Genomic DNA, 16,215 nt, shown 5'->3' with positions numbered 1-16,215 from the left:
AGAGGAGCTGGCTTTCAGAGCTTCCCAACGCAAAGTGTAATGGAAGTGTGGCCTAACGAAGATTTGATACAGTTTTAGCATAACCCTACCTACCATCTACTTTCTCTAGGAGTAAGTGTGATTCACACTTTTTAACAGCCTTGCTAACATAACTGGTGTCTCTCAAGTGGTGCAGCTGGTAGAGCAGCTGCCTCACAGCGCCAGAGATCAAGGTTCAATCCTGACCTCAGGCGCTGTCCATGTAGAGTTTGCGTGCTCTCCCTGTGACCGCGTGGGTTTCCTCATGGTGCTCCCGATTCCACCCACATACCAAAGACATGAAGGGTTTGTAGTTTAATTGGCCTCAGTAAATTGCCGCTAGTGTGCAGGGTGTGGATGAGAAAGTGGGATAACCTAGAACTGGTGTGGTCGGGTGAATGATGGTTGGTGTGGACTCGGTGGGTTGAAGGGCCTGTCTCCATGCTGTATCTTTAAACTCCAATGAACTTGCTGTGCTCCCTGTTCATCCCACCAGCAAATATCACCTTATCTTGATTTCATAGCAACCCGAGGGGCAACTTTTTCACACAGTGAATGGTGGATATATGGAACAAGCTGCCAGAGGAGACATTTGTGGAAGGTACTATAACAACATTTAAAAGACATTTGAACAGGTATGTGGATAGGAAGGGTTTAGAAGGATTTGGGTCAAATTGAGAACCAAGGAACTACACATGCTGGTTAATGCACAAAAGGACACAAAGCGCTGGAGTAAGTCAGCAAGGCAGGCAGCCACTCTGGAGAACATGGATGGGCGATGTTTCGGGTTGAGACAGGAGCCCTGTCCGAAGAAGGGTCTTGACCCGAAACATTATTTATTCATGTTCTCCAGAGATGCTGCCTGACCCACTGAGTTACTCCAGCAGTTTGTGTATTAATTAGTAAGATAGTTGATGCATTGGTTTTCAATTTCCAAAACTCATTAAAATCGAGAAAGGTTTTGATTAAAATAATGCAATTTTTAATTACGTTTTAGAGTGAACGGTCACATTTGAAATGAGGTGTCTTAAACTTAAACAAATCAGTTTTGTCTGGTGAGTTATTCAATATTTAAAGTTTTGGTTTCAGAAGATTAAGCAAATGTAGTTTTTTTTAACTTGCAAAAGGAAGGAGCCAAAAGGAAGGAAGTTGTGGGACAATCGACTACTGCCATTGGTAAAATAGCTGGAAAGGGCAGTTGTTCTTATGAAGAAAGGTAAGGGTTGAATATTCTTAGGTTTAGAGAGTGAAAGAACTTGACTGAAATGTTTAATTTCAAGACATAGCTAAGGGTCATTCATAAGCCAGGGTACTCCAGAAGCTAGGGTAGTGTCCGATTCACCCCAACCACATTGAGGACATTGGACTGATGTGCTGCAAGGCTGAGAACTATACTCTGCAATCTGTATGTCTCCCTTTGCTCTATCTATAGTACTTGAGTTTGGCTTGATTGTATTTATGTATGGTATTTATGTACAGCTTTTCACTGTACCTCGAGGTACATGTAATAATTGATAAAATCCATCGCTTGATGCTCCTGGACACATCATCAGTGATGTAACCTGGGGTCATTGGGTGTTTCGGGTCATTCAACATCAGACGCCCTCGCCCGGGCGACCCAGCCGTGGTTGATCACACCACAACTTGTGTTCAGGTGCCATTCGCTCCTCCCCATGGACCTCCTCCTAATCCAGAGCCATCTCGAGGCTTTCCCCGCTGCCTCTGTTGTAACAATAATAAACCTAAACCTAATCGAAATGTTTTAGAGGGATATGGACTAATTGCAGGCAGGTGGGGACTAGTATAGATGGGACATAATAGTTGGCATGGGCACATTGGGCAGAAGGGCCCGTTTCCATGCTGTATGACTCTATGACTATGACTCTAATGTACATTGTAGATAGGATGTTTCCTCTTGTAGGAGAATCTGAAAGCTCGGGGTCACATTTTTTAAATAAGGGTTCCCCACTTATGACAAATAACATGGATTTTTATCACTCAGCAAGTCACAAGTCATTTGGACTCTCTTCTCTACAGGCAGTGGGAAGATGCAGATAGATGGAGGCACAGCAGAATGCAGATGCTGGAACTCAGTAGGTCAGGCAGCATCCATGGAGGCAGAACGATGGTCAACATTTCAGGTTGGGAACCTGCATCAAGTAGAAAGATTCCTGATGCTCAGGAGTGACAGGGTGGCACAGTGATAGAGTTGCTGCCTTAAAGCGTCAGAGACCCGGGTTCAATACTGTTGTGGAAATGATGTTTTCACTAGTGTGAGAGTCACTCTAGAAACAGGAGCCAGAGCCTCTGAATAAAAAGGACATGCCTTTATAAAGGAGATAAGGAAGAAAATCTTTAATCAGAGGGTGGTGAATCTGTGGAATTTATTGCCACTGATGGCGGTGTAGGCAAAGTCAATGGATATTTCTAAGGTGGAGATTGATAGGTTCTTGATGAGTATGGGTGTCAGGGGTTATGGGGGGAAGGCTGGAGAATGGGGTTGAGAGGGAAAGATCGATCAGCCATGATTGAATGACCGAGTAGACAATGGACTAAATGGCATAATTCTGCTCCTATAACTTATGAAAAATGAGGATGAAAAGCTGTTGTGGTAGATGGGAACATAGAGTTGAGGTTGCAATGAAGTCAGCTACAATATGGTTAAATGGCCATAGTTAGATGTTTAACTTACACAAGGTTAAGAGGCAAGAGTGTTTTATTGTCATTTGTCGCAGATAGAACAATGACTTTCTAGCTTGCAGCAACACAACAGAATACTGTAGGTAAACATTGCACACTGTAAGCAATATAATAAACGAGAGAAAAAAAAGTTCAGTGTGTGCATACAGTATTAACACGTACTCACAAATACCCATATGTATCACATATATGTGCATATATGTATATACACACACATATATATGTATATATATATATATATATATATATATACACGCACACATACGTACAAATAAAAAATAAACAATAATATACTGCGGCACGGTGGCGCAGCGGTAGAGTTGCTGCCTTACAGCGAATGCAGTGCCGGAGACTCAGGTTCGATCCTGACTACGGGCGCCGTCTGTACGGAGTTTGTACGTTCTCCCCGTGACCTGCGTGGGTTTTCTCCGAGATCTTCGGTTTCCTCCCACACTTCAAAGACGTACAGGTATGTAGGTTAATTGACTGGGTAAATGTAAAAAAAAATTGTCCCTGGTGTGTGTAGGATAGTGTTAATGTGCGGGGATCGCTGGGCGGCGCGGACTTGGTGGGCCGAAGGGCCTGTTTCCGCGCTGTATCTCTAAATCTAAAATCTAAAAATATTAGTGCAATAATAACAATAATAGTCTATGTAGTTCAGAGCTTATTTGAGGTTGGAGCGTTGAATAGCCAAATGGCTGTAGGGAAGAAGCTGTTCCTGAACCTGGAATTTACAGTTTTCAGGGTCCTGTACCTTCTTCCCGATGGCAGGAGTGTGTGGCCAGGGTGGTGTGGGTCTCTGATTATGCTGCCTGCTTTTTTGAGTCAGCAACTCCGGTAAATCCCTTCAATGGTGGGGAGGTCAGAGCTGGTGATGGACTGGGGAGTATTCACAACTTTTTTGCTGCAATGGTTTGCTCAAGAAGTTGCTGACATTCAATATTTGTGATGATGGATGGGACCCTCCTTCATAAGTTCATAAGTCATAGGAGCAGAATCAGGTCAATTGGCCCATCGAGTCTCCTCCGCCATTGGTTGATCTATCATCCCTCTATCATGATTGATCTATCATCCCTCTCAACCCCATTCTCCTGCCTGCTCCCCATAACCCCTGACACCCGTACTAATCAAGAACCTGTCAATCTCCGCTTAACAATACCCATTAACTTGGCCTCCACTGCTGTCTGTGGCAATGAATTCCACAGATTCACCACCCTCTCACTAAAGATATTCCACCTCATCTCCTTTATAAAAGCATGTCCTTTTACTCTGGGACCGTGGCCCCTGTTTCTAGATTCTCCCACTAGTGGAAACAACCTTTCCACATTCATTCTATCCAGGAATTTCACTATACGGTAAGTTTCAATGACGTCCCCCCTCCAGCGAGTACAAACACAGTGCAGTCATATGCTCATCATACATGAACCCAATCATCTCTGGGATCATTCTCGTAAACCTCCTCTGGACCCTCTCCCAACACCAGCACATCCTTCTTCAGACCTGAAACATCACCCATCCATATTCTCCAGAGATGCTGCCTAGGCCACTGAATTGCTCCAGCATTTTGTGTTTATCTTAGGTATCAACCAGCATCTATAGTTCCTTTATATTTCAATATCTATGATTGAGAATAGGACCATTAGTAGATATTGAACGTTGACATATTAATGCAGGAAAAGTTGCCCGTTTTAGGAGAGGAATGGATAAAGGGAATAATACTTTGGGGGAAAAAAGCATTAAAAAAACAATTGTGATTCCAGGCGTTTTTTTTGTCTTTAACATTTCAAAAAAGGTTTGGAAATTTTTAATGTAATCAAAAGAAGATATATTATTCTTTGTTCAGATGCCACAGGAACAGATTTTTATCCTAGATAAAGCCTTTCAATACATTTATGTGAAGAATTTTATGTGCTTGCTTCGTGCCATTGTATAAAATAATGCACTCCCATCTAGTTGTGTATGTGTATCTGAGGTGAAGACTTTATGAGTCTATAAATATATTCTTTATTGTTTGTATATAATGTAATATTGTACATTATACTGAATGGATTGGTGGTGAAGGATCTCAAAATGTGTACGGAATGGTTCATCTGTCCAAGAAGAGATTGTTTACTTGAAAATAAGGATTTGCAATGTGCTTTCTTATGTAAGTGAGTAACAAATAACCACTTAAACTAATAATGTTTCATACTTACCTAACCAAGGACATATGTAGTGGGTCTTGATATTAAAGCATTTGTGTAACACATAGTGATGATAATATATCAGTTGGAAGTATCTAAGTATCTATTTCGGTTACATTTCCAAGCCACTTATTCTTCAAATGGTGTTCTCTCGAGATTATTTTGTTGTGACTGCCTCAAAGGCAAGGCACTAAAGAAATCTGTGGAAGACTCGCTTTACAATGAGGTGCTTCCTAAGCTGAAGAAATCCCAGGAGCTTTAGAGTCAATTATTAAATTATAATGTTTCATTCTTAATTGTTTACTGTATGTCGTGTTGTTACTTGCGAGCAAAGCACCAAGGCAAATTCATTGTGTGCATACATGCTTGGCGAATAAAATTTATTCAATGCAATTCAATTCAATTCAATTCAATTCAATTCAATAACGTAGTTAGACTTTTAGAGACATAGAATCGAAACAGGTCCTTCGTCCCTTCGAGATTGCGCTGACCAATGATCACCCTGTACACTAGCACCATCCAACACACTGGGGACAATTTACAATTTACAGAAGCCAAGTAACCTACAATCCTGTACGTCTTTGGAGTGTGGGAGGAAACCGGAGCACCCGGAGATAACACACGTGGTCACAAAGGGAACCTATAAACTCTGTACAGACAGCACACAAAGTCAGGATTGAACTGGTGTCTCTGGTGTTGTCAGGCAGCAACTCCACCACTGTGCCACTGTGCTACCTACAGCACTGATAATATAGAAACACCCAAAGCCATGTTGTAGGTGTATAAGGAGACCGAGCACTCTGCTGTACAGAGAGCAGAGAGACAGATTCTGTACAGGAGGGGGTTCAGGGCAGAATGAGGTGGGTCTGAAGAAGTCACTTAAACAAGAAGGGAGATTGGAGAGGCCATGTGGTGTAAGGAAGGAAGTCCAAGATCTCGGCAACTGAAAGCATGACTGTCAGTGATGAAGCGATCAATTAATTTGCTGCTCTGTTTTATATTTACACATGCCTATATATTTAATCATTGCCTGTCATTTAGAGAACTTCTCGAAGTTTGACCTACGCCAATAACACCGAAATGATGTCAAGCAGGAAACATAATGAAGTGACTAATACTCATGCTTTGTTGTATTGATAAAATCTATTTTCTGTCTGGAAATTGATGAAACCACACTGTTAGGCAAAAGACAATAGACAATAGGTGCAGGAGGAGGCCATTCGGCCCTTCGAGCCAGCACCACCATTCAATGTGATTATGGCTGATCATTCTCAATCAGTACCCCATTCCTGCCTTCTCCCCATACCCCCTGACTCCGCTATCCTTAAGAGCTCTATCTAGCTCTCTCTTTAATGCATTCAGTGAATTGGCGTCCACTGCCTTCTGAGGCAGAGAATTCCACAGATTTACAACTCTCTGACTGAAAAAGTTGACTAGGCAAGTCATAAATTAGTGTAAGTCTTAGTGTCTGTGCTTTGTAACTATCCTTCCTCATGCTCGATTGAAACTGGAGTTTGCTCGTGATATATGGTGTTGATTAATGGGTTTGGGCTCTGTACATGATTGCACTGTAAGGTCCTTTGCTGTTGAACTGCATCAAATAAATTCAGTCTGTGAAGAGAAAGTCCTTATCTTCCATTCTTCATGTCTAGATATTGGCAATCCCTATTGTATTATTATGAGAAAATAATTCAAACTCAATCAGACTAACAATCCCTTTCCAATGGGAAATCAGGCAGAAGATTGTTATTGTATCATTCAATGTACTTAAAACTTTGAGTAAAAGCAACATTTGTGATGCGTTAGATTTTACAGATACAGCACGGAAATGGGCCCTTTGGCCACTGAGTCCGCACTGACCAGCTATCATCTCAAACGCTAGCACTACTCTACACGCACTAGGGATAATTTACATTTTTACAGAAGCCAATTAACCTACAAACTTGCATGTCTTTGGTTTGTGGAAGGAAACCAGAGCATGCGGAGAAAGCCCAAGTGGTCACAGCAAGAACGTACAAACTCTGTACAGACAGCACCCGTAGTCAGGTTCGAACCCGGGTATTTGCGCTGTAAGGCAGCAACTCCCACCCTCCCAGGGATGGGACGGGCAAGGAGACGGGATGGAGGGGAGGTGACTGCATCAAACTCGTCATCCCACCCCCGCCAGATGCTCCAGACTCCAGTCTCCGGGGTCAGTGTGACCGGTTTCTTCCTCTCCACAGACTCTGCAGCGACTCCCAGTCTCCAGCCCTCACTCCCCGCCACCATGCGCCACCTATGTGCCACCATGCTGCCCTAAATGGTGGTTAACATGCGGAGCTCTTTGTGCAAGGATCCACACTCTTGGGCTTTGCTTTAATCGGACTTTCCTGGATTTAATCTTGTACTAAATGTTATACTCTTCATCCTGCATCTGTGCACTATGGACGGCTTGATCATCATCATGTACAGTCTTTCCGCTGACTGGAAAGCATGCAACAAAAAAGCTTTTCACTGACCATAAACACAAAATGCTGGAGTAACTCAGCGGTCAGGCAGCATCTCTGGGGAAAAGGAGTAGGTGATGTTTCGGGTCGGGACCCTTCTTCAGACTCAAGTCCGAAGTCTTAAGTCTAGATACTGAAGAAGGGTTCTGACTCAAAACGTCACCTACTCCTTTTCTCCAGAGATGCTGCCTGTCCCGCTGAGTTACTCCAGCGTTTTGTGTCCATCTTCGGTGTAAACCAGCATCTGCAGTTCCTTCCTACACAAACTTTTCACTGTATCTTGGTACACGTGACAATAATAAATGGCACTAAACTAAACCGTTTTTAATTTTGCTGCGCACTCATCCGGTCGAGGGGATTTCAACTCTTAAAGTGGCCTTTGGTTCATCCTGTGACGGAGGTTTAGGGAATGGGGACAGAGGGGAAGAGAAGGTTGATTGTGGGTGGGAGGAAGAGGGAGATGATGTGTTTACGTTGCAGAAACAGGGCAGGGAGTTGCGCCTTGCAAATTCTCTTATCTTAGCCCTGGTCGTGAACAGCAAAAGTTAGTTTGGTTACCTGGGTCAAGGAGAACATTGGTTCAATCGTTCCTGTATTATCACATGTACCAAGGTACACTGAGATTATATTCTTGCATACAGATCAGTAGGATTAATACCATAGATATGTACTATCCACGGTTAAGCACTTAATGCATAGAAACAGCCCACTGTGTCCATATGCAAGAGTGGCCAGGTTTTGGCGCCATTTCCCAGTCCCGGCTACAGCTGGCCACCAAGGCTCGTTGCAGCCGTTGCCTCTGTCCGGCCGTCCCGTGAACCGTCGTCCTTCTCTGAAGATGATGCCAAGATAAACTAATCTCCACCTGCACGTGATCCATGTGCCTTTCCAAAAGCCTCTTAAATGCTACTATCGCACCTGCCTCCACCACCACCCCTGGCAGCGGGTTCCATGCACTCACTGCCCTCTGTGTAGAAAATGTTCCTCGAGAATCACCTTTAAACTTTATCCTTCTCTAGTTAAGGCTACGCCCTTTAGTCTTTGACATCTCTGCCCTGGGAAAAGGTGCTGTATACTTTATCTATGCCAATCTATCTATTTCTCCTCAATGAATGACAACTAATCACCACTGCTCGTTGCTTTTGGCCTCTTAGCGAATTTTATGTCTGCTTTGTCATTCCATTTAATCTACAGTCTGAAACTTTGGTTAGGACGATTATAAGACCATTTCCCATCACTTTTTGAGAGGCAGACAAGCAACATTCCATTACCTTGATCAATCCACCACACGTTTTCACTGCAGAGCAAAATCATATCAATCAAACACAACTTGAAGGGTCTTGACCTGACAGTGGAACAACAATGGCAGGTATTTCTGGGAATAATACAGAAAGTGCAGGATCAGTTCATTCCAAAGAGGAAGAAAGATTCTAAGGGGAGTAAGAGGCGGCCGTGGCTGACAAGGGAAGTATAACATAGCAAAAATGAGCGGGAAGCCAGAGGATGGGGAAACTTTTAAAGAGCAACAGAAGATGACTAAAAAGGCAATACAGGGAGAAAGGATGAGGTACGAAGGTAAGCTAGCCAAGAATATAAAGGAGGATAGTAAAAGCTTCTTTAGATATGTGAAGAGGAAAAAAATAGTTAAGACAAATGTGGGTCCCTTGAAGATGGAAACAGGTGAATTTATTATGGAGAACAAGGAAATTGCAGATGAGTTGAACAGGTACTTTGGATCTGTCTTCACTAAGGAAGACCCAATCTCTCAGATGTACTAAAATAACTGCAGATGCTGGTACAAATCGAAGGTATCTTCAGTCTGAAGAAGGGTCTCAACCCGAAACGTCACCCATTCCTTCTCTCCTGAGACGCTGAGTTACTCCAGCATTTTGTGATCCCAGATGTACTAGTGGCCAGAGGACCTAGGGTGACGGAGGAACTGAAGGAAATTCACATTAGGAAGGAAATGGTGTTGGGTAGACTGATGGGACTGAAGGCTGATGAATCCCCAGGGCCTGATGGTCTGCATCCCAGGGTACTTAAGGAGGTGGCTCTAGAAATTGTAGACGCATTGGTGATCATTTTCAATGTTCTATAGATTCAGGATCAGTTCCTGTGGATTGGAGGGTAGCTAATGTTTTTCCACTTTTTAAGAAAGGAGGGAGAGAGAAAACAGGGAAGAATAGACCAGTTAGCCTGACATCGGTGGTGGGGAAGATGCTGGAGTCAATTATAAAAGATGAAATAGTGGCACATTTGGATAGCAGTAACAAGACCAGTCCGAGTCAACATGGATTTACGAAGGGGAAATCATGCTAGACAAATTTTCTGGAATTTTTTGAGGATGTAACTAGGAAAATGGACAAGGGAGAGCCAGTGGGTGTAGTGTACCTAGACTTTCAGAAAGCCTTTGCTAAGGTCCCACATAGGAGATTAGTGGGCAAAATTAGAGCACATGGTATTGGGGGTAGGGTACTGACATGGATAGAAAATTGGTTGGCAGACAGGAAACAAAGAGTAGGGATTAACGGGTCCCTTTCAGAATGGCAGGCAGTGACTAGTGGGGTACCGCAAGGCTCGGTGCTGGGACCGCAGCTATTCAAAATATACATTAATGATTTAAATGAAGGGATTAAAAGTAACATTAGCAAATTTGCAGATGACACAAAACTGGGTGGCAGTGTGAACTGTGAGGAGGATGCTATGAGGATGCAGGGTGACTTGGACATGTTGGGTGAGTGGGCAGATGCATGGCAGATGCAGTTAAATGTGAGGTTATCCACTTTGGTGGCAAGAACAGGAAGGCAGATTATTATCTGAATGGTGTCAAGTCAGGAAGAGGGGAAGTACAACGAGACTGTGGAATGACCTGTTGAGTTACTCTAGTACTTTGTGTAAACCAGCATCTGCAGTTCCTTTCTGCACACCAAGTCTATCCAACTTCTCCTTGTAGCTGACACTTACTAGTCATTGAAAGCAAGCATGCAGGTGCAGCAGGCAGTGAAGAAAGCGAATGGTATGTTGGCATTCATAGCAAGAGGATTTGAGTTTAGGAGCAGGGAGGTTCTGCTGCAGTTGTACAGGGCCTTGGTGAGACCGCACCTGGAGTATTGTGTGCAGTTTTGGTCTCCTAACCTGAGGAAAGACGTTCTTGCCTTAGAGGGAGTACAGAGAAGGTTCACCAGATTGATCCCTGGGATGGCGGGACTTTCATATGAGGAAAGACTGGATAGACTGGGCTTGTACTCGCTGGAATTTAGAAGACTGAGGGGGGATCTTATAGAAACATATAAAATTCTTAAGGGGTTGGAGAGGCTAGATGCGGGAAGATTGTTCCCGATGTTGGGGGAGTCCAGAACCAGGGGTCACAGCTTAAGGATAAGGGGGTCTTTTAGGACCGAGATGAGAAAACATTTCTTCACAGAGAGTGGTGAGTCTGTGGAATTCTCTGCCACAGAAGGTAGTTGAGGCCAGTTCATTGGCTATATTTAAGAGGGAGTTAGATGTGGCCCTTTTTGCTAAAGGGATCAGGGGGTATGGAGAGAAGGCAGGTACAGGCTACTGAGCTGGATGATCAGCCATGATCATATTGAATGGCGGTGCGTACAGGCTCGAAGGGCCGAATGGCCTACTCCTGCACCTATTTTCTATGTTTCTATGTTTCTAATCCAGGCAGCATTCTGGTAAACCTTCTCTGCACCTTTTCCAATGCCTCTATCTATATAAAGATTGTATATTTATTTGTTGTGTTGTTGTGTTAACAAGTGAGAATTTAATTGTTCTGCCTCTACTGCATATGCCAATTAACCACTCTTGACTGTTCACTGATGCCCTGAGTATTCCAGTTCCATCTTTATTACAGGGTTACGGCGGGCTGTGCCAGAAATGTGTACTAAACACCACTGCAAGGTTGCGACCTTCATTTTGGATGTAAAATAGAAATAGCATTTAAATGTTAAATATTCTTTATTAAGCCATCTCATTGACATTGTGATTAAGTTCACTGCAATGCTAGTTGAAGAGGAATGCAAATGTTAGGGAACATTTGTTGATTTCCTTAGCCGACCAGCACAAAACAGGAATAAGCCACCCTCTTCATAGTCTGGGAGGTGGTGAATAGATGAATAAAAATCAGTGTAAAATACGTGAGTGGAATATGAATGAAGTGCGTTAAAACATTTAATCATGTCATTACAAAAGACAAAATTAACATCATGTTGCAGATTCGGCATAAATGACAGACAATCCAAGTATGTAGTTAGACGACAGCGCTACTTCTGACGGCACGAGACACCACGACATGTGCGCCTCAAGTCACGGCGCCCCTCTGCCATGCAAGCCCACGACCGTCTCTGTACAACACCGGTTGACACTTCCAAGGCCACCTGGGTCAAGACGAGATGGAGAGACCGGTGGAAGTCAGCGGAACCATCTAGGCTACGCCGCTACATCGGTGAACCCATGGAGGACCTGCCCCGAAAGCAGTGGATAACCCTCAATCGCTTGAGGACAGGCGTCGGACGCTATGGAGGAGCGATGAAGAGGTGGGGTCTCGTGGACAGTGCCTCCTGCGAGTGTGGGGACCCAACACAGACAGTGGAGCACACAGTCACCAGATGCCCCAAATACCGGCCACCGAATGGTGAACGAGGTCTGATTGACCTGGGCGATGACACATTGGCCTGACTCACCTCAACGGAGCTGCAGGTCTAAAAGACAAACACACGACGGAAGAAGAAGATGCGCTACTTATAATCATCAAATTTGAGCACAGTTTTCACAAAGTCCTTCTCTGGTCAACTGTTCTAAAATTCACCAGCAGCAATTTCCATCCCAGCTTTCCCCATCGGAACAGGGTACAACATGGTGGAAGGAGAGATAAGGGCCAGTTCACGAAAAAAGGACACAAAGTACCTTAGTAACACAGCAGGTCAGGCAGCATCTCTGGAGAATAAGGACAGGTGAGCAAGGGGGAGCTGCTGGAGGAATATCAGGTAGGCCATATCCGCTCAGTGCTTTTCTCTCTGTTCCTACCTTCCCTGGACCTTTCCCACACAGCCCCTTCTTCCCACCTTACCCCTCAGCTCTCTATCGCCCTGTTTCTATCCCCTTCCTCGGTCTGCCCATCAGCCACACACTCCTCCCACTGGATCTCCTACCCTCCCCTCTCCCCCCTCCTGCACCCCCGCACTGCCCAATCCTCCCCTGTTGTTCACATGCGGCATTCACTTTGCCCAGTTTCTCCAGGTATCTTTAGTCATGGAGTCATACAGCACGGAAACAGGCCCTTTGGCCCAACCTGACCATGCTGAACAAGATGCCCCATCTAAGCTAGTCCCATTTGCCTGCGTTTGGCCCATATCCTTCTAAATCTTTCCTATCCATGTACCTTTCCAAATGTCTTTTAAATGCCGATTTAGTACCTGTCTCAACTATTTCCTCTGGCAGCTCGGTCCAGAAACCCCCCCCACCCTCTGAGTGAAACTTTCAGTCACAGAAACTATTAAACTCAACCCCAATGATGAACAACAACTGCCTTTTCTAGAAGATAGACACAGAAAGCTGGAGTAACTCAGCGGGACAGGCAGCATCTCTGGAGAAAAGAAATGGATGTTGTTTCGGGTCGAGAACCTTCTTCAGACTGAAGAAGGGTCCCGACCTGAAACGTTGCCTGTCCATTGTTCTCAAGAGATGCTGCCCAACCCGATGAGTTATTCTAATACTTCTTTTGTGTCTTTTATTAAAATGAAAACTGTTTCATCTGTGACAGAATAGGGTGACACGGTGGTGCAGCAGTAGAGTTGCTGCCTTACAGCGCCAGTGACCCAGGTTCGATCCTGACTAGGGGTGCTTCTCTGTACGGAGTTTGTACGTTCTCCCGTGACCTGCGTGGGTTTTCTCCGAGATCTTCAGTTTTCTCCCCCACTCCAAAGAGTACAGGTTTGTAGGCTAATTGGTTTGATACCAATGTATAAATGAAAAATTGCCCCTAGTGTGGGCTTAGGATAGTGTTAATGTGCGGGGATCGCTGGTCGGTGCGGAATCGGTGGGCCGAAGGGCCTGTTTCCACGCTGTATCACTAAACTAAACTAAATAGTACAAACCTTTTAGGATGCTGTACAGTTTAGCATCTAATTTGAAAGATGGCACGTCCTTCATTTCTACAATGGATTTTGTGCTTGTATCTCTGAAGGACTGAAACCCACATCACTGTGTCCCAGAAACACTGCGTTCTGGCTCTTATCACCATCTCCTCCTGAGATTAGCGGAGATAGCATAGCCACACCACTGTTCCCTGTATAAATCAACTACACTTTCAAGAAACTGGCTGATGCACGGAAGTAGCTTTGTCTCTTGCGACAGCATAGCATTTTCTTAAAAGTACCGGACAATTCAGGGTCTCGGAATGCGTAGATGAGTGGGTCGATGACGGAGTGACACATGATAAAAATGAGGTCAATTTGAAAGAGGGAGAAGAAGCAGGTACAGTATGGGTCAGAAGGACAGACGACATAGAGGACCAAGTGGAAGCAAAATGGCGCCCAACAGACAATGAAGACCCCTAGGAGGACGGTTAATGTAAGAGCTGCTTTAAAGTTGATTCGCCTTTGGACTGTTTGACCGGGAAGCATTCTAATCTGCTTGGCATGGGCCTGGGCTAACAGGAACATGTAGATGTAGAGGGACAAGATGATAACTAGTGTTATGAGGAACGATATAATATAGAAACCCACAACCCCACTTTTCCTGCTGTAGATGACCACGGTGATGCCGGTAAAAATGCAAAACATCCAAATCCCTGAGATAGTCAAAAACACCCGCTTCCTTGTCATGATGTTATGGTATCGCAGAGCGTGGAAGATTGTGACGTATCGGTCGGTGGTGATCGCAGCCAAATTGAAAATGGAGGCAAGGAACGAAATGCTTATCAGCCAGTCAAATACCTGGTCCAACTTAAATAAAGTGGTATCTGACAGCAGAGGCTTGGTGTGGTTTACCAGCCAAATTGTGACAGCTTCCCAGGCTTTGGACAGGCTCAGCAGGATGTCTGAGACTGCTAGACTGCAGATGAAGTAGTACATGGGAGAGTGCAGATTCCTGTTCTTGATCACTGCGATGACCACGAGCAGATTTTCGATCAAGCTTACCCCACCCAGGATGAGGTAGACCTCAGTGGGGATATCGATCTGGCCACACTTGCTCACGTTCGCTGGGCTGCCCGCGTCCATTCCAGCTTCCGATCCGTTCAGCGGCCAAGGAGGCGAGTCCGGCGAGAGGGCGATGCCTGGAGGCGGGGAAGGGGTGCCACGTGGAAGCAGAGAGAGGGTGCCATTTGAGCCCAGCGAGACGCCAAATCCTGCCATCGTCATATCCAACATTCATGAAAAATTAATCTTCAACAAGGAATGTGAAAGACATATTCTTGACTTGGAAGTGTTGTCCATGACTGTTCTCTGCATCAGGAAACAGGAGTTGTATCTGAAAAAAAGCACAGCAAGATGAAATTCACTTTAACTTGAGTGAGTTAAACATTTTGGACAGACCATATTGAGAGTATTGCAAACAGTTTGTTCATAAGTCATAGGAGCAGAATTAGGCCATTCGGGCCCATCGTGTCTACTCCAACATTCAATCATGGCTGACCTATCTTTCTCTCTCAACCCATTCTCCTGCCATCTCCCCACAACCCTTGACATCCTTACTAATCAAGAATCTGTCAATCTCTGCCTTAAAAATACTCAAATGTGTGGGGCAATGAATTCCACCACCCTTTGGGTAAAGAAATTCCTCCTCATCTCCTTTCTAAAAGTACATCCTTGTATTCTGATGCTGTGCCCTCTGGTCTTGGACCATCCCACTATTGGAAACATCCTCTCCACATCCACTCCATCCAGCACTTTCACTCTTCGGTAAGTTTCAATGTGGTCTACCCTCAGCCTTCTAAACACCAGCGAGTACAGACCCAGAGATTGACAGGTTCCTGATTAGTATGGGTGTCAATGGTTATGGGGAGAAGGCAGGAGAATGGGGTTGAGAGGGAAAGATAGTTCCGCCATGATGGGCCTGAATGTAGGAGATTAGTGGGCAAAATTAGAGCACATGGTATTGGGGGTAGGGTACTGACATGGATAGAAAATTGGTTGGCAGTTTTGTTCTCCAAATTTGAGGAAGGATATTCTTGCTATTGTGGGCGTGCAGCGTTGGCTTACTAGGTTAATTCCCGGAATGGCGGGACTGTCATATGTTGAAAGACTGGAGCGACTAGGCTTGTATACACTGGAATTTTGAAGGATGAGAGGGGATCTTATCGAAACGTATAAGATTATTCAGGGGTTGGACACGTTAGAGGCAGGAAACATGTTCCCAATGTTGGGGGAGTCCAGAACAAGGGGCCACAGTTTAAGAATAAGGGGTTGGCCATTTAGAACGGAGATGAGGAAATACTTTTTCAGTCAGAGAGTTGTGAATCTGTGGAATTCTCTGCCTCAGAAGGCAATGGAGGCCAATTCTCTGAATACATTCAAGAGAGAGCTAGATAGAGCTCTTAAGGATAGCAGAGTCAGGGGGTATGGGGAGGAACGGGGTACTGATTGAGAATGATCAGCCATGATCACATTGAATGGCGGTGCTGGCTCGAAGGGCCGAATGGCCTACTCCTGCACCTATTGTCTATTGTCTATTGAATGGCCTAATTCTGCTCCTATGGTTGACGAACTTATGAACATCTGATTGTTCATGGTCATAAGTGATAGGAGCAGAATTAGGCCATTTGGCCCATCAAGTCTCTCCTTCCTAATCCTATTCTCCTGCCTTCTCCCCTTAACCCC

The 16,215-nt window shown here is 44.7% G+C and overlaps 1 protein-coding gene across 1 annotated transcript in view; it reads right to left on the bottom strand.

Annotated features, from left to right (window-relative positions):
- Positions 1-13,695: 13,695 nt before the first annotated feature.
- LOC144593194 (melanocortin receptor 5-like) overlaps positions 13,696-16,215 on the bottom strand; it is a 28,546-nt gene continuing 26,026 nt past the window's right edge. Inside the window, exon 2 of the mRNA XM_078398683.1 lies at positions 13,696-14,866. Coding sequence (XP_078254809.1) covers positions 13,696-14,766 — 1,071 coding nt within the window. The 5' untranslated portion in view covers positions 14,767-14,866. The remainder of the gene's footprint in view (positions 14,867-16,215) is intronic.

The sequence above is a fragment of the Rhinoraja longicauda genome, chromosome 4 (assembly GCF_053455715.1).
Source record: "Rhinoraja longicauda isolate Sanriku21f chromosome 4, sRhiLon1.1, whole genome shotgun sequence".
Taxonomy (NCBI): Eukaryota; Metazoa; Chordata; class Chondrichthyes; order Rajiformes; family Arhynchobatidae; genus Rhinoraja; species Rhinoraja longicauda.
This window is presented reverse-complemented; position numbering and strand designations above follow the sequence as displayed.